The 24,691-nt window shown below is 42.0% G+C and overlaps 1 protein-coding gene across 1 annotated transcript in view; it reads right to left on the bottom strand.

The window, feature by feature from the left end:
• LOC146208441 (uncharacterized) overlaps positions 1 to 24,691 on the bottom strand; it is a 35,126-nt gene that overhangs the window by 6,342 nt on the left and 4,093 nt on the right. Inside the window, exons 2-6 of the mRNA XM_084578542.1 lie at positions 23,718 to 23,919; positions 20,282 to 20,385; positions 14,080 to 14,273; positions 7,384 to 7,552; positions 5,951 to 6,223 (exon numbers count right to left, since the gene is read on the bottom strand). Coding sequence (XP_084434668.1) covers positions 5,951 to 6,223; positions 7,384 to 7,552; positions 14,080 to 14,273; positions 20,282 to 20,385; positions 23,718 to 23,919 — 942 coding nt within the window. The remainder of the gene's footprint in view (positions 1 to 5,950; positions 6,224 to 7,383; positions 7,553 to 14,079; positions 14,274 to 20,281; positions 20,386 to 23,717; positions 23,920 to 24,691) is intronic.

The raw sequence follows: 24,691 nt of genomic DNA, 5'->3' as shown, positions 1-24,691 counted from the left end.
AGCTTTGTGCTATATCTGCCATTTGGAAGTTTAGAATAGTGTGCTTTCTTGACTGCCCTCGTAACCAGTCTTGGGCGAGTTCTACGGTGCACGACGACTCTGCCTAAAAGTGTTTTTATCGCGGTTAATTCAAATTAGACATCTTGTTCTTAGTTTCAATCCCTGTGAGTAGATGCATTTATAATCTTCTGAAGTACAACTGCGCCCATAACAAGATATCAAACCCCGGACTGAATGTACTGTTAGTCCGAGTCGTGCTACTGGATGCACCAATTCCGAGATTAGCGCGTCGTTTGTTACAGCAGGCGTAAAAAGAAAGTTGCTAAGCGCACAAAATGCGCACCAACCATCCCTATTCTACTATTCGGTTCCGCAGCGCAAACATTTCTCAGGTATTCTACTACCAACAGTAAATTTCAGGAAGAAAACATCATGCTCCTCCTCTCCCTCCTACACTCAACAAAACACACTTGAAAGAAAATATTAAATGTTATAGGAATTGACTGCGTTTCACCATGCACCGTCTCCTCCTCATCACTTTGGAGCCCCCAGTGAGGTGGCGCACCCAGACGGCCCAGCTTACGTCAGCAGAGAGGGAGCGGATAAGAATGTATTGATGTGTAACTAAACGTCTGCAAGTTGTTGCTAGAAGAATCCTTAAAATTTTATGACATACAGGTTCCGTAAAATGGTTGTATTATAATATCGAACATGGATTAATATTGAAGTACTAGAACGATGAGAGCACCGATCACCTGGTTTACCAGTTAAATAAATTGGTTCACAGGAAGGGAAAGGCGCAGTAACTGTCACACGCTCTATGGACACCCGAACCGCGCCGTAAGGGAAGGGAGGAAGGTGGGAATGAAAGTGGAAAGAGAGAAAGAGGAGCCGTAGTGGAGGGCTACGGAGTAATTTCGACCACCTGGGGATCTTTAACGTGCGCTGACATCGCACAGCACACGGACGCCTCTTCGTTTCGCCTCCATCGAAACGCAGCCGCCGCGGTCGGGTTCAAACCCGTGAACTCCGGCACAGTAGTCGGGCGTCTTACCACTGCACCACCCCGGCGGGGCTTTACCAGTTAGGCCGAGTGGCAATTCTGGCGACGTTTTATTGTAATACCTGAACCATGTCTGCAGATTTAAATCATTAGCACGCATTTATATCTGCTTACTTTTAATTCCATTTTGCACTGCTGTGGCCGATATTTTTATACGTGTTTTCAAAAATGTGTTTTTGACAAGAAATAGAATGTTGATTATTAACTACACCCGCCAGTAAGCAGTGGTCGACAAACACACTGATGTATTTTTTTGTGAGATGTTGATAGGTTAATTACACGTGTACAATAAAAGCAATAATCGTCTGTCAACCCCTTTTCAGGCGGAGCGAGAATGTTTAGCTGACTAAGCTGGTACAGCTGGGATTATAGCTTCGCAATACTAGTGTGGCTTAAAAGTTTTTCGCATTCACTATTAAGAACGGAGTAGGGTTACGCCGACAGCCATCCTACTATTTAACCAACCTTGAACCGTCAGTTTTTTTTTCTTTGGTTTAAGTGTGCAGGAAAACTGCTGAATTTATGTTCTGTTTGTATACTTATAATGCTTTAACATGATGTACAAATACAACTTTCCTTTAGCAGTGCAATAAATTGGCCTCGCTCTTTTTACGTGATAATTCTCTAAGGAAACATGCAGTGCATTTCCTTCTACCTCAATGCGTTGAGGCATTGTAATGACTCGTTTTTCTCTACAGCGTAGGTTGAATATAAAGAATAATGCACGTGCCCTCTTGACTATATATGACGTGTGTTCACAAAAGGATGTTTGCGTAACTGGCCAAGAAGTTCTCTGGTGAGCATCGTACCACAACCCTCCTGATCATGAAAAGAAACATTGATACTTGATCGGCAAATAATTCAAACTGGTATTTCTGACCAACGTGTAGTCAACTGAAGTGACTTGTTGTTATCATGCTAGTTCACTAGCTAAATGGGCCCATCTAAAGGATGTAGTAAAATTATACTGGTTCTTCATGAACGCGCGAAAAAGAACACATTTATTTCCTTCGCATAGGACAGCACACATTTATCACTGCATTTCATCGTTTCAAATACTTTTGTCTACGGCTACTATGAACTTTTTTCAACACTGGCTTCGATCTGTGGTTTTTCCTGACTTTACATTATAAAGCATATATGGGTCCCGTTTGCTTTCATTAATGCCGTTGAATTGAAGTTGAGGTTTTCCATTCGAATGACAATCTTATGTCAACCAACGAAGCCGCATAATTTTTGACAGTGTGAGCAGAAATTTAACGTGTTGTATAGTAACCACATATATCGGGAGAATGTTGAATGTAAACGTTTCCACGTAATTCTATACCCGATTCGGAATAACTCACAGTAACGTGCAAGGGCACAGAGCCGCAGTGCCATATAAATAATAGAAAATGGCCTGTAAATTGGGAGAGTGCTTGGCTTCTTTATATAGAGTATCGTGAGCAAAGTCAGATGAGCTGGTAAGAAACCTGGCTGGTTATGAAATTCCTTCAGATTTGAAATTAATAGGCTTTCTAAAGGTCAGATATTTCCCAAATTACAGCACTGGGAGAATTTCGAGCATGTAGACATGACATGACTTTCGCTACGCTGGTCATGTGCTAAAATTAATGCTTCGACAATTATTGCCAGGCGACTGCAACATGAAAATTGGCTCCTGAAAATTCACGTGGAATAACCTGTAATCTGTACCATTTCTCGAAATGGCTGGATTTGCTTCACCGACGCGGAATCGGGCCGTGTTCTTTTGCTAGGGTCATGAAATCCGCCTTTTGCGCGAGGATGTGGCGCCATCATGCAGGAGCGGGCGGGAAACACATTGAGCGGCAGTGTAGCAGACGACGCGAAAGCGCACCATACGAAATGGCCACGCCAACGCTGGTAGAAAGCGAAAGCTTCCCCCCTTTTTGGCCTCGGAGCGGAAAGTAGTGACAGTGATTGCAGCATATCATGTTCACGCAGTATGGGGGAAGGTAGAGCGTTTTCACAATCCACTCATAACGCACGTACGCATATACTATCTTCGTATTGTAAGAGCGTGTAGCGCGGGCCGTGTTGGACGTGACAGAATGAGACGCTCTCAGCGTGCATGTTTTCGGCAGACAGGAGATCGTGGGGGCAGAGAGAGAGAGGGATCTCAAAGGGCAAAGCAGCCAGGGGTTTGTTGATGCTGCAGAGCTAGGTGGAATCGTCTCCTGTGACTTTGAGCGGCGCATATGCGCGGGGTGTCTTGAGTTACCGAGCACAATGCGGTCACCGCGGCGCCGGCATGGTGCAATGGGCGTCGCTTCCTCCTTGCGTCATCTACAACCGTGCAGCTATAGGATTTCATCCACGAAGATCGGCAGAGAGGCACATATACACACCCCGTGAAAAGGGCATTGTCCCGGCCGGAATGCACACCTGCAGGAAACGCGCTGCATTTTTCTGGCAATGGATGATTCAGAGCTGTAGCCGGTTTCTGGCCTCAGGAGTCAGAACCGATGTGGTCGCAGTGGTGAAAAGGTTCTCGGTGCGCAGAGAATGGTCATTCTGTTGTGAAAGGATCTCCAACGTTCATTTCTGCCTCCGCCGCGATTTCTGCGGAATCAACAACTTGGTGACACATGTGAATCTCCTACATATCGGATGCGCATCTCGGTCAGGAACCAACCCTGTTCTAGGTCCAGAGCGATCCGCTCTGCAAGTGAACGAGCATGAACCCTCTAGGAGACTCATTGTGTCGGACGGTTTCCTTGCCGTTGCAAACGGTTGGACGTAGACGACGATTATCAAGCTCCCTAACGAAGTGCATCTGATTGCGTACACCAAAGGAACAAAATCCGGATGCTTTGGCGTGCACGAAGGCGAGCCTTTAATTAAAAAAAAAATACTTTGCGTTGTGCAAGAGTGTCAAGTGCGTCATATGCTCCGAGCGGCAAAAACACAGATACTACAGGTATGTATGCATCTAAACGAAATATGCATAATGAAAAGTACCTACTGGAATTTTCACCCAGGCTGTAGCGCACCAGGGATAGCTGCAATAAGGATTTTTTCTGTGCGTGATTGCTTTAGTTGCGCCGGGGCCTGTAGGTGATGTATTTTGTCCTTTCTTTTCTTTATGTGCGAAAGGGCTAGGTAGCTTAGATATCACAGGCGGCTCTGTGCTCTAGGCCGTAATATTTAGCATGTTTTATCGTGACTGCCTAACAAGAAACAAAATACGGCGTTTTAATGCACAGCCATTCGTGAGCCTCATGACCAGCTCAGCCACTCGGCTCGCGAACGGCGGTGCATCACAACAAACGCCCAATTTTTCTTTTCTTTTTAGTCAGGCGGCAGTCGCGATAAAACATGCTAAATATTACGGTCTAGCGCACACAGCCACCTGTAATATCTGCGCTACCCGGCCCCTTCGCACATAAAGAAAACAAACGACAAAATATATCGCCATCAGAAGCGCCGAACAAATTCTCATTCCGGCTATCACTGGTGGGTTACAGGCTTGGTGCAAACTGCGGTAGATACTTTTCATTATGCACATTTGCTTTAGATGCATACATACCTGTAACGAAGTGTTCTTCGCACAGTCGAGAGTACGCAGTAGGTAGCTAAGGTCGGCCATTCACATCTTGACGCTTGGTTTCCCTAATTGTAGCTTCACGTCGTTGTTGGCCGCGGCTCGGCGAAGGAAACCTGAGAAACCGCGTCTTGCATCTTGGCGCGCTTAGAGAGTGGCAACCGTACGCGGCAGATGTGGTTGGCATCGCTTTGCCAAGCCTGTGACGGCCACCGTGCCGCCCGGTGCCGCCAGCCCCCGTGCACTGGCGGCGCCGAGAAACGCCGTCGACGCCGCTCAATGTGTTTCCATCGGTCGCCGCTACGACTTCGCGCATGCGCAGAAAACTCGCGCAAAAGGTGGATTGAACCCTGTGTTCAATAGAAGGCGCTGATGATGATAGTGACCCTTGGTATCACGGTTTCGGTATTTTAAAGGGCGCCTGTAACTCCCTTGCTGACGACGCGTTTTATTCGCCCAATGCAAAAGCGCTAATGCAGACAACGCCTATTTGATAAAAAGAAAAATAGCCGCGCAGTGTTTGACCATCTGCTGTGCAGTAGGCAAGTCAGCATTGGATGTTCCCCCTGGTGGGCGTTTTCAAGCTACTACCCCGCTTTATCACATTCTTCAGACAGGAATTGATTTGAGGCTCTGTGGCATTGTTGCAAGAACAATAAAGTGTTTACAAGGCACTTTGGACCATTAAAGGGCGATGAGGCGAGCGCCTTTGTTTGAAACGTTGCTGATTCATGCTTTACGGCATCTCCTTTTGCTGTGTGGTGCGCATTCCAAGAAGCACCAAATGAAAGGCACAGCACGGACGCCTGAATCGGTGCCTGGCAGAGTCAGCTTCGTATATGCGTGAATCGCCTGATGATGTCATTGGTCATGCCAGAGCGTGACGTCATCACCGGATGTGACGAAATGATGACCTCAGTTCAGGTTATTATACGTGAATGGATGGAAGGGTCTTGATGGAATCCCATCCGGTCATCACGTCACTCCCGGTCTCGGCCGACGATGTCACCCGGTTGATGATGTCACAATCTCGTGGTATTCTACGGAATCTTGGAAAGAAATGTGATACTTCTCGCGGAAGGACTCTCACGAGTGTGTTAAGGCTTTCGCCTTAAAAACCGTCTATCAAAACCACGCACTCCGTACTTACTGCTGCACATGCGGGACACTGGAGAACGCTATTGCATCACTGCTTTCTGCTCTACGTCCTTTGTTCCAATAATATCTTACTGTTCCTAAATCATTGCTTTGTTAGTTCTGCAGTATCAACGTATGCCCTAGTGGGCCGTGAAAATTTATACATCATTAAAGCAGGAACTCACCTTCATGCGAGTGCTGGAAACGGGGAAGCCGACGTCGCAACTCGTGATATATCCACTAGGCGGCGCTGAGAGGCTTCCATTCGCTTCCGCCATGCCATAGGTACTTCTGATCTCGACAGGAGAGAACGCTGATAATACCTCCGATTTTACCAGCTGCGTTATGGGCGTGCCAATTGTGATGACCTTCTTCACGTGGGGAAAAGTCTGTCCAGTCCTCTTCAATTCACGGGAAATTTCGAAAATTTTCATGGGTGTGCCAAAAATATGAGTAACCTTGCAAACGGAAAATGCGTATTCAGTAAGATGCGTATATTTTTATAAAATTGGCATTGTCATTTTTTACACATGCTGAATTTACTTTCGCTGGGGTGTGCTACAACGTACCCAGCAGATAAATTATTGCTCACATATGCGCATACATTAAAGAAACCTATTTGTTTATGGTTGCCTGTAAAAATAAAATTTGCTGCTCTCAATTTTTTTTTTGTATCCAGATGTGAACAGTAGTTCAAGAAATCTGTGCAGATTTGGATATTGCACAAAGAAGCGTTTCCATCGAGTATATTTGCTCTCGTCCGTGACATGTCAGTCTTACGATCGTGTATCTAGCTTCGAAATTTGTCAATTTTCTTTATCTTGAGTCGTTTTTATATGGCCTTAAGCGCAGCGTTTCTTTTATAAGATCCCTGCCAGTGGCTCAACTAATATCGGTCGGTAATGATTAATAGGTTTAGCTGATATTAGAGAGAAAGCTTCGATGCAGGGTCATTCGGGCGCTAATAAGTGAGCCCCATAGAAGAGGCAGGAGGAGGACAACTCTACAGACGCGTAATGTTTGTTTATATAATGTAAGTTAAAATGAGATCTGCGGTGGTTATAGCGCATTTTCTTAAACGGCAGGCTTTTATTTCTGTTTTTTTTTTCATGCATTCAGGACCGAAATTCCAGGTAGCATAAAGATAATCGTCGTTTCATCATGTTTCTCCATCAAAAGTTTCAGAAATGACTACAAAGCTGCGATATCACTTCTGGTTGCAGAATGGAGATAGGAACATCACACCTTTTAAAAAACATATACAAGGAAAGATACCTTCACTTCCTTTTATAATACTTAAACAACTAGAGCATTTCCTCATTACTCAGTGATGAAGTGACTGCGTCAATAGAACTACGCTGCCCATCGTACCCATATGTTTGTAGTCTGACTGCGAGACGACCCTAATCACTTAACCATATTGGTTTTTGATTTCGCACAGTTGAGCGTTCGCGTGAGCAGTGAATTGTATGGTTTCACATTATAATGACTCCGCCGCTTAGCCTAAAACCTCTAATTTCGCAGAACCACCATCTCTGTCTACAAACCAGCGTTCAGCGAGCAAGGCCGCCCGTCACGAATATATCTGCGACGAATATTTATCTATGTAGACACGGACCTTATGATCTTGGAGCGCTGTGATAACATCTGGGATTGGCCTATACTTGTCAAGGAGCACTAGAGTTCCTCCAATGGTCAGAATAAAAAATGCATGCGTGAAGCAAACTTTGAAAGATATATTTCCACCTCCTAGGGAAATATCATTCGATGTAGCAATTTCACATATTCTGCAAAGAAAGAAAACGCAGAAATTGAGAGTTCAAGTTTGGTTTTTACATGAAGGGGGATCATTTTGTTTAACTAATATAAGTAACTTTATACAGCAAATTATCGGTAAGAACTGTACACCACAGGTACAGAAGCAGTCAGATCATAAATCAGAAATTTTTTACTGCCAAGTTGTGAACAATATATTCGAAATGATCAGCGCAAAAATAGCCGGAGACAAGGAACACTGCAGGACGGGGGCTGACTAACAACTGTTTATTTTCGAAGAAAACTCAGCACAATATATGCCAAAAACCACATGACCGCCACAGGGCCAAATATTGCAACCTAAAGCACAGTCATCAAAGAGCGGCCGACACAAGCATAAACCGGAAAATAAGAAGAAAAAGGAAAAATAAAGGGGGGGAGGCGGAAACTTTATGAACTGATTACAATAAAAGGACAATACAAAACTGAAAAAGAAACAAAAAACCCATACAAACAATATCGTGGCCAAGGGGCGATGTCAAGAGCCCTTAAACAGCCACAACGAACGAGCCTAAACGGGGCCAAGCAAGCGAAGCAAAAACATAGTCATAAACTAAAATCAGATAAAACGTCATACAATCCTACATATGCCACAAACAGTGGCTAAAAAGAAAACGAACACAACCTAAAAAGGAGCAAATATTTTCCAAAGCTAGGAAGGCAAACAAGTAAACACTGACAGAAAACTAACAGCTCACATTCAAAACACATTTCCGACGATTATAACTTATAAGCCACGCCAAAAGCCTGATGAGAAGTATGCGCACCGGCACGCATAAGGAAACTTCAAGGGTAGACGGAAAGTGGCAGGCAGGCCTGCAAAACTGGAGTTCTTAGGCATGGACCAGAAAGCGCATTTCTTTTTCGTGCAGTGAAGTTGAGGGTGGTGCCTATACTAGCAAATGTCTCCTGCCTAAGTAGCAATAAATGGGCCTCAATAACCTCCGTTTCTGTTTTTTTTTTTTTTTTTGACTTTGTTAGAAATGTTGCTTTCTGTAATATAGGTTTACACTTGTGACGAGGCTGGTTGCAGCGGTCTGCGAGATTACCTCCAAAACCTCTATCTATGTTGAGGAAGTGCTCCCTGGCCCTGATATGAAAGCATCTTCCCATCTGGCCTATGTACACACCAGGGCTGGACAAGATACTTCAAAAAGTATCTTCGATACTGATACTCGATACCTTGAAAAATTGTATTTCCGATACCGATACAAATACCGAACTGAAATCGATTTCTGATACAGATACTCGATACTGTATCTTCGACACTTCGATGCAACTCTGAAATCTCAATATGAAAAAAGTGGTAATATTAGCGAAGCTGGAAAATTTTGGTTTGGTTTGGTTTGTAAGGTTTAACGTCCCAAAGCAACTAAGGCTATGAGAGACGCCGTAGTGGAGGACTCCGGAAATTTCGACCACCAGGTGCCTTCTAGAACTTTCTGTGGTACCTATATCGCAGATTTTGTTTCTAAGGAAGAGCTTAAATGAATCCGAGAGCACGAATTTATTGAAACTCCAGTGTCTGGGCAGCTGGCCTTCTCATAACTTCCCATTATATTTAAACCATGGTTACAAAGCTTCCACAAGCAGCCTAGCGAACAATTTCTTTATGCCATAGTGTTCTTCATACGAACCACCCTGTGACCACAGGCTACATACAATTAAATATGAAACTTTTTTGCAGCTCTCCATTTCATATACTACACGTTACTTGCCCGATGGCCCTCTCCATTTTCTTTGCTCTTGGGGAACTGATCAGGCATTTTGATATTAGTGCGATAGCAGACTTTTGAGGCTCAAATTCTGTGTTAAAAGCTAGAGGATAACAAAAATAAGATAGCTGAACATTTTTATTAGCTTCGAAATAACCCCGCCACGTGGGCATTCTGTAAGTGAGGCAAATACGAAAAGCCTCTATGCGATTTGACGAGCACGCCGCACTGTTACATTTGATGAAAGGGCCCTTTACCAAAAAAGAGTGAAGCACAGTCGCGTCGACACGAGGATATTGAAGGTAGTTTATAAAGTCAAGATTCACAATCGTTTCTTGAGAGCTTAGTCTGGTTTAGATAAAAGAAAGAATTGTTCTTTTTAATAGAGAAGGACTAATATGGACGTCAATCAATTCGCATATTTCGAAAACATTTTAACAGTTTGTTCATTTATAAAACAAAGTTATCTGCACAAGTTTTATTCACGTTTCGCTGAAATGTTTTTGCACCAAAATTCTCTGACCATGGATTTGTTAATCTAATGTATGTGCTGCAAAAGGGCAGTTATCATTTACGTTGTGTATTTCTTAATACTTAGACGCAATAATTTTTACAGAAAAAGCCTGATAGAAGCCTCTTCTCGGCGCAGTTACAAAGAAAGGTGTTTGTTTCGAATCAAATGCTGTAAACTACAAGAATGGCGGTTAGCCGACTGCATCGTGGCCGACTGAGGCCTTCTACGCTCTTGTTCTAGCCGCCAAGTAAATTCGACATGCGAAGCTCAAGGATCTGGAGAGCTAGGGTCGTGCATTCTGAGTTCGTCAGCACACTGAGCATGCTACTTGACAAGAATCACATGCCTTGAATAAGGAGGCGGATTGCAAAGAGTGGGAGAGCAGGTAGGGATGAAGGGCGCGTGGTCCCTACTCCCTGTTTGTCTTCTTTCGTATTTATTTGTCGATGTTATTCTTTGTTTCTGCGTGTCTGTTAACTGCTCAGTGGCTTCTTGGTACCCACTAGGTGCTCAAAAGTAAATAACCTCATGAGCACCTACTTGCCATTGGCTCTTTCAGTGGATGGAGGCTAAGAAAGAAACTTCGAGCAGGAGGGAAATCAGGATGCACTGCGAGCAAAGGTGCCTCTCGGCTCAGCCTGAGCGAGCGCTGTCAACAAAATGTCTGACACACAAAGTGGGTTCAGTATTTTGCAAAGTATCGGGTATCCTTAAAATACACGATACACCAAAAATGTGTTTTCGCTACCAATACTCCGATACTTTCATTTTCAGCACTCGATACCAGATACCGATACACAAAATGTATCTAAACATAGTACCGAAGATACATGTATCTTTGATACTGCCCATGACTGGTACACACCACCGCTCGTATGAGGTACCTGATAGACAACCCCCGTCCGGTAATGTGTGTACCGTTCCCCGTGCCTCGTAGTGCAGGCCACCTGTCTTTCCTAGTGCGACAGCTTGCAGAAAGCTTGCACGGTGCGGAAAAGACGATTTAGACATCTTACCTCCCTCATCTTATGGAGGTAAGATATGACTGCAACACGTTTGTTCTCTCGCTCCTTCCTAGCCTTGCTTGCCTCCTTTAATGTTTTAAGCATGGCCTCGCATAGATCAGCTACTAATGAAGGCACGTACACAGCAGAGTAGAGGCACTGTACCAGGTTCTCAAAGCTGGAATTTGTTATATGAGCAGGGCTCTTGGTTAACGCAGCCTTTACTATCTTTGAGTGCGCGCTGTCAAAATGCCGCAGACACTTCTTAGACCTTATGTTGTAAGACCAACAAACATTTTAGTTTCACTCTACTTTTGCTTCGCTTGTTTGCGCCCTTTTAGGCTCGCTCATTGTTGCTGTTCAAGTGCTCTTGACACCGCCCCTTGGCCACGATGTTCTTTGTACGCGTTTTTTCGCTTGTGATTTTAAAGGTTGTTATAGTGATTTTCATGTAATCGGTTCGTAAAGTTTTCTGCTCCCTTTTTTTCATTTCTTTTTTTCTCCAGTTCATCCTTTTGTTGGTCGCCCTTTGATGACTGTGCTTTAAGTTGTAATATTTGGCCCGCTGAGTATCATGTGGTGTTTGGCATATATTGTGCTGCGTTTTCCTCAAAAATAAACAGTTGTTATTCAGCGCCCGTCCTGCTGTCAGTGTGTCTTCCTATGTCTCCGTCTGTTTTCCCGCTGGTCATTTCGAATCGTCTCCCACCAACTCGCCCAATCGGCAATTTTGGTTGCACAATATACCTCTCAGCATTTTATTGTGAAACTCCAAGCTAGCAAATCTAGATACGAAAACGCCTATTATTAGCCGGTAAGTTCACCCAACAAACAAACGTATCACACACCACTCACAACAGCGATCATTGTCCTTCTGGGCCGCTAATGCCCCAGTTTTAGTAGATTCTAAACTCACCGACCTAGTCGAGAGGTATCGTTTGTAAATAATAGATAATGTGTCCAACGTACTTGATGCAAGTAGAAAACTAACGGTAAAACGAATTCGCCCGTATGAAGTCTAGTAGGACCATTTATATGCGTTACATTAAAATACTACGTGGAACTTATCACTGTTCAAACAGTTTGAAAAAGAAGCAATGCAAGAATGACATGAGGAGAAAATTGCTTAGCGAGGTATGTTGTCCCGTGGTTCGTGGTTGATAAAACGGTAAAACGAATTTACTCCTACGAAGTCTAGTAGGACCATTTACATGCGTGACATTAAAATACTATGAAGAACCTATCACTTTTCAAACTGTTTGAAAAAGAAGCAATGCAGAAATGACATGAGGAGAAAATTGCTAAACGAGGTATGTTGTCCTCCCGTTTATGGTCGGTAAAATGGTAAAATGAATTTATCCGTACGATGTCTAGTAGGACAATTTACATGCGTCACATTAAAATACTGTGAGGAACCTTGAAACGCGATAGGAATGACATGTGGAGAAAATTGCTCAGGAGGTATGTTGTCCCGTAGTTAAGTCTGGTTCGGTTTGTGGGGTTTAACGTCCCAAAACGACTTAGGCTATGAGAGACGCCGTAGTGAAGAGCTCCGGGAATTTCAACCACCTGGGATTCTTTAATGTGCACTCACATCGTACAGTACACAAACGCTTTGGTTTTCGCCTCCATCGAAAAGCGGCCGCCGAGGCCGCGTGATTCGACCCCGCATTCTTGGGCACAGTACTCGAGCGCCGTAACCACTGCGGCAGCCCGGCGGGGCATAGTTAGGGATTGGAAGTGAAATTGGTGACTCTACACCACTGAAATATGCACCCTTTTATTGAGAATACAAATGGGTATTTCACCAAATTTTTTTGCGGCAGACAAATCAGAGATAGAACTGTTGTTGGAACGATGTAGTATCAATATCTTCGGCTTTGTATTAATTCAGTTTAACGCTACCGCTGAGCGCCACCGTTTACCGCTACGGCGTGACCGTCAGCGCGCATGCGCAGATCACCCTGATGACGACAGATGGCGCCACGCTCCAGTCAAATGTAGGCAGCCTAAATGTAAGGCGAAACATGTAGGCTCCCTAGTCAAATGCTGGCGAACTCCACACGCAGGGACCAATCAGCGCATGCTGTACTGGCGGTGCGCGGCAGCGGTAGAAGGCCACGGTAAAATAAATGTAACTAATAGATGCAGTCCGTCCCGTCATGTGATCAAGGCGTTGCACATAGTTCACATCCCCACAGCTACGCCATAACAACTCCGGGACAGCGACATGCTGAAAGCTGTGCTTCCGTTGACGAATCAGTACTGTCGGCTCTTGATATCTTCAAATTTTAAGACGTGCGCTTCACGAGATGGGGATAATAATGCCACGGCAGGTCTGATATCGATAGAGACGCGTCACAATCGCTGCACTTCTCCGACTTACATAGGCACTGGCGTCTACACCGAAACTAATCATGCTGCAATGCTCTTCACTTGCAGACGCGCTTCACTGAGTGGTCGACCATTACCTTACCGGCGTTTTAAACCCAAAACGCCATATATCGACAGTGTTAACTTACTACATATAAATAATTACTCGAACTCGAGGCAGTAGCTTGGGTCTAATTATCAAGCTCGGACGCTTTCTGGCACATTTAAGGCTTTGTACTTAGCGCTGTTCAGCATTGTAGTTGAGCCTGGTTTTATGCAATTGCTGGAAAATTATTCTAGTTAGCCCATTAAAGACACTATTTTAGGGCAAATATAACAAACATAACACAAGGGAGAAAACTCAACCAACGTTTTCTTTACTTTTAGAAGTGTTGGGGGCACACAAACGTAGTAAGCTTATTTCAAACGTGATGAACGTCCCTCATGAAAGATTTCAAGGCAATAGTAAATCTCAGCAGGCATGAAAGTCTGCGAGATTTGAAACTCTGCCGCATGGCAGAAATATTATTTATAAAAATCGCAAGCTGCTCGCTATTGTAAGGAATATTACATATATTTTCAATTCCTTCGTAAACACAACATTATTTTTTTTTTACTTTTAGCTTTCGCGTCATGAACGCCAGAAAGCAGGGAATCAAATAATTTTTTACAGGGAATAATAATTACGGCTCAATGCCTCTAAAAAGTACTCTTCCCTCAAATCGAAATTGTTATTTTGAATCCCTCTACGTTGCCAAACTTCTCAATACAAACGCAATTTTCTTTCGATTCATTCGACATCAGCGTCCACGACATCTGATTTACCACTGAAGTACCATGGGGTACTCCATCTGTTGTTTAACCGAATGATGCAAGAAATGAATTCCACTTACTCTCGACATCGCAGTTGTGAGATGTACTTCCGCTGCGATATTTCGACGATCTTTTCTATGCCACCGGTTCCATTCGAATGAGCGACAAACATCACTGAGTCATAGCCGCCGAGCGCTTCTTTGTAGTCACTCGCTTGACTGTCGAATTTCGAGATGGCTGTAAATCCAGGAATCTCCGTAACTGAAAACATTTTCTGAAATAATGAGAAAAAGAGCATAACGTATGATGGAATCCACAATGTCTTCGAAAGGGGATTAAAAAAAGCGTGCATGACGTTTCCGTCCCCGTATAAATACCAGGGAGGATCGCACAGTTCAATGCAGGACATATGTGAAGGTTCATTTGTGTGCCGCCTACATTACGAAAAATACCTCGAACGAACAGAACGCCACCGAGCGCATTACAAAACGCTCTAATGTAAATTTTATAGACCTTATCAGAATTTTTCATTTTTCAGTTCACATGCGCCTTGAAGCTGACAGGATTTCGCCCTAACCCAAGCCAAGTTTGTCTTTATGAACACTACTTTTTTTTTGCAATATTTCAACGTAAAACAGTTTAGCCTATTCAACCTGGTTGCAGTTTATAACATAAAGTCGAAACCCCTGTTATCATTGGAGAGACCCAAATAAAAAAAATTTAAGATGGTATTCAATGAACCGCCTAAATTGGGAAAGACATATGGTGTCTGCAACTGCCTTCAACCCGTAATATCCATACCTCTATGTTCTTTCAACCCAGTGAATTGAAATTCATAGCAATTACAAAAATAGTAAAAAAAAGGTTATTCCAATGAAACCTCAAGCAGAAAACCAACGTGCTTATAAGAGGAAAAAAAAATGTAGAAAACCGGCAAAAAAATAAAGAAAACTCTTTTCTCGACGTTTTGCATATTATCAGATGTGCTGAGATTAGTTTCCCTCGCCCCGCGATGACATTCATTCCGCAACCACGCGCATTTTTCTCCTGACTTGACGCTTTAGGTTCTCGTCACGCTGGAAGAATTTTTCTTTAAATATACATACAGCTCGTTAGGTCTCGAGAAACTGTATACTTTACTCTTCAAGGAAATTGCGAGACTTGCATTCACGGTCTGATACTGCCTGCCGAATGCGCTCTGGCTCAATATGACACTTTTCGTTATTTCCCTTTCGCGAAGAGGATTCATTACATCTTCTTGCGCCTCGCTTCCTATCGCAAATTACTGTTATTGTTCCAGGCTGTTGACCATTGCTTTGGACTTTTTCATACAAACTTTTAGGCCTACCGTAATGCGTTCCCTGCTTATGTAATTATGTCCTTTTTACATGCTGTTACCTGAGTAACTCAGCAATGCAACGTAATCGGCAAATCTATGGATTGCTGAGGTAATTTCTGTTACCCTTTACAACAAACGGTTCCTAATCCCGATCTCTGATTACTTTTTTTAAGGAAGCGGTGAATAGTACTACACAGATGTGTCGCTTTACCTAATATGATGTTCCTTGTTACTAAACACAATATCACCTATCTAGATAAGGTACAGAGAAAAGCTGTAAGGTTTATTTACTCTAAATTTTCTCCGTATCACTCACCCACTGAAATAATTCAGGTTAATGGTATTCAATGTCTTCAACGACGAACAAAAAAATATTGGTTGCAATTTCTTTCCTCGCTTAGGAATCGGGATCTCGAGAAACTGCATACTTTGCTCTTCAAGGAAATTGCGAGACGCATTCACGATCTGATACTGCCTACCGAATGCGCTCTAGCTCAATATGACACTTTTAGGCCTACCGTAATGCGTTCCCTGCTTATGTAATTATTTCCCTTTTACATGCTGTTACCTGAGTAACTCAGCAATGCAACGTAATCGGCAAATCTCTGGATTGCTGAGGTAATTACTGTTACCCTTTACAGCAAACGGTTCCTAATCCTGATCTCTGATTACTTTTTTTAAGGAAGCGGTGAATAGTACTACACAGATGTGTCTCTTTACCTAATATGATGTTCCTATATATCGGTCGCTTTTAACATCGAGGTATACGCGCCACCATCAACCTAATTCTCTGACGCCGTATTTCGTACGAACACATTTATTCTAGTTTTCCTCGCACTGTAGCGGACTCGAATGATTCCTTATTGCCTTTCGCCACACATTGATGGTCATTCATTTTGTTATTGTTATTTTGTTCTCCATGTAACACACCTTCCTTGAACCTGGGCAAGCTTTCCAGAATTTAATAAAGGAAACTTTACATTGTTTTCTTCGAGACAGATTATGGTCGCTGTGCAGCCCTTCAAGGTATATTTTTGAGTACTTTCGGGCGTGGCTCACCGACACCCTGATTTAGCAACGCCGCCTCTCTGCTGGTGTTGCAATTAAATCCTATCCTTTCTGGAAATCAAAACACGCTATATATACAGGATTATTATATTCTGGGCATCTTTTTCACCTGATGTATATTAAAATATCTTTTTTTTTTTGCGAAAGTCTACATGATCTCATGGTTTCTTCAGGTATAAGTTTGCCCTGATTTTATCAGCAATTACCTTAGTAAATATCTTGAACGTAGCGAATAGTAGGCTGATTGGCCGGCTGATTGGTCTGTAAATTGTTAATGTCACGTTTTTAATCATTAAGATAGTATTAACGTTACTTCATAATTCTCTAGAACCGAAGTCATGAGACATTGCGTACAGAGGGCGGCCAGTCTATATAGCACGATATTCTCACCATCCTTAAACAAAGCTGCAGTTACCAAATCTTCCACATTTGATTTCTCCTATTTGGTAGCTTTTAGAAATTTTTTACATAATTTTGTCCTTGTTATATCTTCATTTTAACATCCTCGAGAATATTAAGGGTACATTCAAAAAGCCTTGGACTTGCTTGACAAAAGGATACACCCCTACGCGCAGGAAAAGCGGCAGCAACAGAGCATAGGAAGGAACGAAAAGAAGGGTAACAATAACAAAAGGCTTGTAAATAGCTAAGCATTATCAGAATAAGAACCCCTTGCAAGATAAATACATGTTATAACAGTGAAAACACTAAATTATAGAGACGCAATTCATACAGAGCAAGTCACTGGAGGAAGTCTAAAACAAGTAAAAAACAGCAAAAAATACTCTCCTATCTCATTACGTGAGTTAAGCTAGCTTGGGATAATGCACCGGAGTATTTGACGGCCTTAATTTGTGCGAAGCGATCAAACATACCATTCATGTTATCGACGGGTTGAGTAATGAATGTTTTCGGGGTCTAAATCAACTAGGTCGTCGTAAAAACAATTATTATTTTTTGATATCTTTCATGACGTTTAGATAGACTTCATTTACTGCCGTAATTTTTAATGATGCGAAAAGAGGTTGGGCACGAGCTTTAAACGGCGCGTTTGCAATTACACGAATAGCCTTCTTCTCTACTTTATGTAACCTATATGTATTTGGCCATGTTGTGCCCACAGCAAATGACAATAGTAAATGCCTTATAATTTATAAGCTTGACGCTAAAGGATATGATTGCTCTGCACTGCCTTCATTTTCATTACCATCTTGATTACTTCGGCGACCTCGTAGATCTGGCTAGAACGCGTTTATTCCGACTATATATCAGCATTGGTACTGGAATTTCCCGCCTTCTATCTAAAAGGCAAAATATGATTTTTCCCTGTGCCGATTCCTCCCAGCCGCTTTTACGCCACGCCTGTTATTTTATAGCATGCTGAATTTTCTCCATATTATATTTTCTTGTCATAGACAACTTACTCTTGTTGATATGCTTTATTAGCTGTGCCAGGTCTATCATGATTGGAGATGTTCTTGATTTAACATTTCTTAATCAGATCCTTTGTCAGTATATATATTTCGCGGTATTCTGTCTAACTAACCTATCGCTTACACCTACGGCGCCGTCAGTAATTTTGTCTGAAATTATTGCTCACTTCGATACTAGGGTCCTTGTCATCGCTTATAGGTGAATATTGCGTACAGAGGGCGGCCAGTCTATATAGCACGATATTCTCACCATCCTTAAACAAAGCTGCAGTTACCAAATCTTCCACATTTGATTTCTCCTATTTGGTAGCTTTTAGAAATTTTTTACATAATTTTGTCCTTGTTATATCTTCATTTTAACATCCTCGAGAATATTAAGGGTGCATTCAAAAATCCTTGGACTTGCTTGACAAAAGGATACACCCCTACGCGCAGGAAAAGCGGCAGCAACAGAGCATAGGAAGGAACGAAAAGAAGCGTAACAATAACAAAAGGCTTGTAAATAGCTAAGCATTATCAGAATAAAAACCCCTTGCAAGATAAATACATGTTATAACAGTGAAAACACTAAATTATAGAGACGCAATTCATACAGAGCAAGTCACTGGAGGAAGTCTAAAACAAGTAAAAAACAGCAAAAAATACTCTCCTATCTCATTACGTGAGTTAAGCTAGCTTGGGATAATGCACCGGAGTATTTGACGGCCTTAATTTGTGCGAAGCGATCAAACATACCATTCATGTTATCGACGGGTTGAGTAATGAATGTTTTCGGGGTCTAAATCAACTAGGTCGTCGTAAAAACAATTGTTATTTTTTGATATCTTTCATGACGTTTAGATAGACTTCATTTACTGCCGTAATTTTTAATGATGCGAAAAGAGGTTGGGCACGAGCTTTAAACGGCGCGTTTGCAATTACACGAATAGCCTTCTTCTCTACTTTATGTAACCTATATGTATTTGGCCATGTTGTGCCCACAGCAAATGACAATAGTAAATGCCTTATAATTTATAAGCTTGACGCTAAAGGATATGATTGCTCTGCACTGCCTTCATTTTCATTACCATCTTGATTACTTCGGCGACCTCGTAGATCTGGCTAGAACGCGTTTATTTCGACTATATATCAGCATTGGTACTGGAATTTCCCGCCTTCTATCTAAAAGGCAAAATATGATTTTTGCCTGTGCCGATTCCTCCCAGCCACTTTTACGCCACCCCTGTTATTTTATAGCATGCTGAATTTTCTCCATATTATATTTTCTTGTCATAGACAACTTACTCTTGTTGATATGCTTTATTAGCTGTGCCAGGTCTATCCTGATTGGAGATGTTCTTGATTTAACATTTCTTAATCAGATCCTTTGTCAGTATATATATTTCGCGGTATTCTGTCTAACTAACCTATCGCTTACACCTACGGCGCCGTCAGTAATTTTGTCTGAAATTATTGCTCACTTCGATACTAGGGTCCTTGTCATCGCTTATAGGTGAATGTATGTTCTTTTGCTAGATCCAGAATTTCTCCACCTTTCCCTCGCACTGATAGTTCTTTGATAGGTTTTTACTTACTAGCTAGTTCCGTTCCCTCTTGAAATCCTAACGCATTTACGCCGAACATTCTGTGGTCACTGCATGACACCTTTTCGATTACGTCTACATCATGCGCAACGACATGCTTAAAGCACAAAAGGAAGTCGACTACGTTTTAGTCTCTCTATTTTGGATTTTTCATGCCCACCTCCACTTCTTCAGGGCACAGAATAAGGCGCTCATGATTTGTCAATTGTTTTGCTCTGCGAACTCAACAAATAACTGCCCCTGCTCTTTCTTGAACCAGTGCCATATCCACCCACTGCCATATCTCCGGCCTACTACTTGCCTGCCTTGGCACTGAACTCGCCCACAGTACACTGAGTTTCAAAGAGAATGCAAATATAGCAGGATGCGGAAGTTAAGTGAACGGACAAGATTAGCTAATTTGCTAGGGTTAGTTGGTTATAGCTGGCACAAAGCAGGGTGAATTATTGGGATATGGGAGAAGTCATTGGTCTTCAGTTGATATAGTGCGATTGATTATGATGATGATGATGGTGGGGCTGGTGGGGATGATGATGATGAGGACGACAATGATCGTGATGCTATAGTGTGCGCAACACATAGTGTCCTTGGTTTATAGTGCGATTTCTTATTGGTAGAAAAGAGCGGTCTTTTATTTTTAAATGTACAATACTTGTACAAAGCCTTGTTTAGACCAGTTTAGACTGCTCACTTATATCACAGGGCCCCACGCTTTTTAATCTTAAAGCCTTACCAGTAAATCTTACTGATTTTTTGAAGTGTTCTTCGACTTATTTAGACTGGTTTCCCTGCTGAGGATCGTTTATCTGCGCCAGGTTTACTCGCTGAAAAAATAATAACAAGTCATTGTCATAAATACCTTGAATTTTAGACTAGGGTCTAAGCACTTGAAGATATCGAAGTATGTTTTGTCCGTGAGAACGTGAGTAGCGCCAGTGTTCGTTGCGTAGTCTTGAAGCTCACCTAGAAGGAAGCAGAAACATCGCGAATGGTGCGCACTTTGTCTTTATTATTTTTCACAAAATACTTTATCTCTCTGGTAATGAGATAATACATATTAAGCAGTAAAATGTCGGGACCTCTCCTAATTTTCTTAGTATTTCAATGCGAGGGATCCAGAAAGATCTTCACTGCGTTTCAGAAGCGTTGTTTTCACGAGCTAGAGTGCCCCCTCTCTCCTCCCTCTTATTGAATATAAGTTTACATGCGTTATAAGGATTAGACGTCTTATTCAAAAATATCATAATTATCAGACAAGATCAGATATGAAATGCTTTTTAGATACCCTGTAAGCGCTAATCTTTGAGGCTTCACAGAAATATGTTTACATCGAGAATTCCCGCCATGGAAACACTTTCTTTTTAAAAGCCCACCGAAGGTCCGCTGTCACGACAGACTTCAGCGACACCGAATATGCCGCCGTATACTTTTCTAGTATAGGGCACCGATTCATAAGGTATCTTTAGTCAGAGTCTGCGCGCTCGCGCTTAAAATTACAAGAAAATGGGTTGTGCAAATTCTTGCTCAATGTTCGGCATATATATGTGCAATATTTTTAAGAATATATTATCTAAACGTTCGCTCAGAGCCTCTTGCGAATACGTGAACAGATATATACGCGGATTTTATCATCTTGAGAGTGGATTAAAAGTTCATTTAAGTAAGGAACGTTTGTTCGTCTCATGCACACTTGAAAGGAGACAAATAGGTAGTTCTCGAATATTATATGCAGCGCACTTAAATCCGCAGTATAAATTTATAATGCTCAAAATCGCGTTTCAGAAACAGTCAAGACATTTCTTTTGCTCCTGCTTCTTTCCCTTATAATAAGACTAACACTCAAACAACCATAAGCCTGCGACGAGATTCCGACTCAGCCTCTCAAATTCATTATTTATTTATTTATTTATTTATTTATTTATTTATTTATTTATTTATTTATTTATTTATTTATTTATTTATTTATTTATTTATTTATTTATTTATTTATTTATTTATTTATTTATTTATTTATTTATTTATTTATTTATACTGCGATCTTTTACAAGACCTTCGCAGGGTGGGCACACAATATGGAAGTACATCAGTGCTGGAAACAACACAACGATCTATCTATAAGCAATGTCCATTAATATAAAAGGACATTGCTTATAGATAAACATTAGGGATTCTTTAGCCCCCATGAACGTCTTTTACGAACATGGTTATAGCATGCTCAAAATATTCACTAGTGATTCAGCAGGCGGGGATAATCATTAGGGCTATCTTCACTATAGGTGCCGTATATTCACTCTGGCTAGATGCAATAGAGGCCTGGAAATGTCATTTAATTCTCTTTCGAGTTGGGATGCGAAAGCATTGCTTTTTTTTTACGCGCCCGAGTTAGTCTGAGTAAAGTTCTCTTGGCGAGATGGTCGCCAGCTATCCTGCAGCTTGACTAACAGACATGCTATGTGCAATGCGAAATCGTATGGCACTACCTTGAACAAGGCATAATGAAAGTGTTACGCCAAATTTTTAATGCGAATGTCACGAAGCACAAACAAACTGAGTACTTTGTAGATGGATCGCAAGCTTGTCGTGAGCTATAGCCTCCGCTTTCTCTAGCACATGTATAGCTATATGAGGCGAGATATCGTAGGGCATATCAGGAACACCGCAACAAAAATAGTTGCGCCACAAACTTGATACGAATGTCTGGAAATCTGCTGGCCCGTTGAGGTCACAAGATATGGCTAGGGATTTTTACCATAGACGCCTCTGTTTTGCTTTGATGGCTGGAAAATAGCAGTTGCGACAGCAACATGTACGTACACATAAACACATGTGTGCACAACAAATGTTTGCGTAATGTAGGTAATAAGGCCTGAATATTGCGGGAGTCAGACCGTTTACCATCAGCTTTTGTAAACGTGAGCTCAAAGGGCATAAAAGAGACGTTAAAGGCTCCTTTTTATCTTCCTTAATAGCCAGCTTTCAAAATTATTTGTAATTTTTCAATGTTTTCTAGCAGTATTAAACAATTACAGTTCTGTAGCCTATTTCGTACATATATGTTGTTTGGAAAGTGAGGGCGAATATAGTTAAGTGCTCTAAAAATAATAATTTACCGGTGCATTTCAGCGTGTCTTTTCCTGGTGAAATATTGTGTGTTCTAAACAACCAAAACAACACTTCTGAAGTAACCGATTATTAGCTACGAGTATCCAAATAGGTTATTAGTAAATATGAAGCGCTTCGATAGCATACCGTTATTCAAGGGGTGATACATTTTAAATCGCTTCATAATAAACGAACTGAATTAGATGTGTTTAATGCGTCAGAAATAGACAAGCCAGCTGATATATTTCCTAACTTTTACATAAATATTCAGTTGTGCTCCTATTTGTAGTTTAAGAAGTATTTATTCTAATATAACATTATTATGAATTGAGTCAATATATTAGAAATAGTTTTCTAGCACAGCCTCTGTTGTTAAGATTGGCATGACATCGAACTGCAATAGCCCGTCCAGCATGATTAATGCCATCTTCTATCGTGCCTTTCATCGATTTCTACGTGCAAGCGCCGGCTTTTAAGATGCATTCATGAAAATACTTCGTGCGGCATATAGCCGGCAAATGTTATAATCTAGCCTTTAGTGCGGGTTGACGCCTTTCATGATTGTGGTAAAAAAATCACCTGTGGCAATCGGTAATCGGTGCATAAATGTAGACTTTCGTATTTTGGTTTGAAGAGGGACATACAGAGCCGTTGTGCATTATTGTGCACCACCATTTACCACCCATTATCCCAAAAATGCTTTTTCGTCATCTATCAGTATGGGGCTGAATCGTTTTTCCGAACATTATTTCTAGCGTTAGCTGGCGGTTAGAGCTTTAGCAGTGGCGGATGCAAGTTACGCATAGCAATTCTCTGCCAAGTTTCATGAGTATTCGAATGATGCTGGTCCCGAGACTGGGCAACAGTTTCGGTGCACACATGCTTAAGCCAGAAACGTCCCCATTTTCTTCTCTCTCTCTCAGAAGTCTGATAAAAGGAAACTGACAGATGTCTTCGCAGAAAGCCTTAAATTCTCGTCCATGTAATATGAACGGAATAATGCATAAAGCCTGAGTGCATACCGTAGAGCACATGATTTCAAAAGACAACCTAATACTTGTTGTGAGAGACGTATTACTCAGTATAAAATGGCGTTCGTATATTTCAGCTGGTCGCATAGCCCTCTCGTCAATGACTCAAGGAAAGCTGATAGCGCTTCGCGGAGGGTAAGTTCGAGCGGACGCAAAACCCACCTTCACTAAGCGTGACGTCAGATGTGACGAGTGCAGCTCCGCTGAGCGGAATGCTGCAGGCCGCGATGAAGCTTTCGATTGAGTTGTTCATGTGCATTATAACTCGGTCACCCTGGCCAACTCCATGTGACTGAAAACCGGCAGCCGTGGCTCTTAGTCTTTCCAGCAACTGCGAGTAATTGATGGTATCTTGTCCGTGTATCTGCGCATTTCCAAGTAAGAAAGAGTGTTAGAGTTGAATACATTTTAAAGCAGTGCTAATGAAATACGATTACTAGAGCAGAGAATGTACAGACTATACACGTTTTCTTAGAATAGTGGACACTACCGTTGACGGAGGCGGAAAATTCTACAAAGTATTTGAAGAATTCGGTGGTTCAGTAAAGGTTTATAAAACGCATGAGTGAGCAGTGCAGTATGAGTAGAATTATTGACATGGATGCTCATATATGAGCTCGTGCTTAGCGGATAATTAACGCTCCACATGGCATACATATAAACGAAGCGCCTGACTGTAACCCTTTTTATTGTGTAAATAATTACCGATAATAACGATTCCAGGTATTGAAAAATTTTAGCGCAGCTTTTCAGGTATTTTAGTTTTGCGATATCCTCAGATGCAGAACTTGGGAGACATGTTACTGTATGGTACAGTCTCAGACTATTATATATAGTCCCCCGCAGTGTCCTTCAACTTGCACTCGATCCTTCACCAGTTCTTCATCATTACAAACAAGGCGCTTTCATGTCAGCTGCCGGTGTCGCCACCTTGTTTTCACGAGCTCGGCTCGAGCAGTGCGTTAGCCACATATAAGAGCTTTTTTAATCCTACTTCTCCGAGGGTAATTTGCGCATTGCTTAAGCTCTATAATTAAAGGCTTGATGTTACCGCGTTTATTAGAACCCGTCACTGCTGCTCTTTGAGATTTACGTTAGATTTCATTCACATTACTACTCGTTAAATTATTATGCTC

The sequence above is a fragment of the Amblyomma maculatum genome, chromosome 1 (assembly GCF_055883805.1).
Source record: "Amblyomma maculatum isolate TAMU_Amacu chromosome 1, ASM5588380v1, whole genome shotgun sequence".
NCBI lineage: Eukaryota > Metazoa > Arthropoda > Arachnida > Ixodida > Ixodidae > Amblyomma > Amblyomma maculatum.
This window is presented reverse-complemented; position numbering and strand designations above follow the sequence as displayed.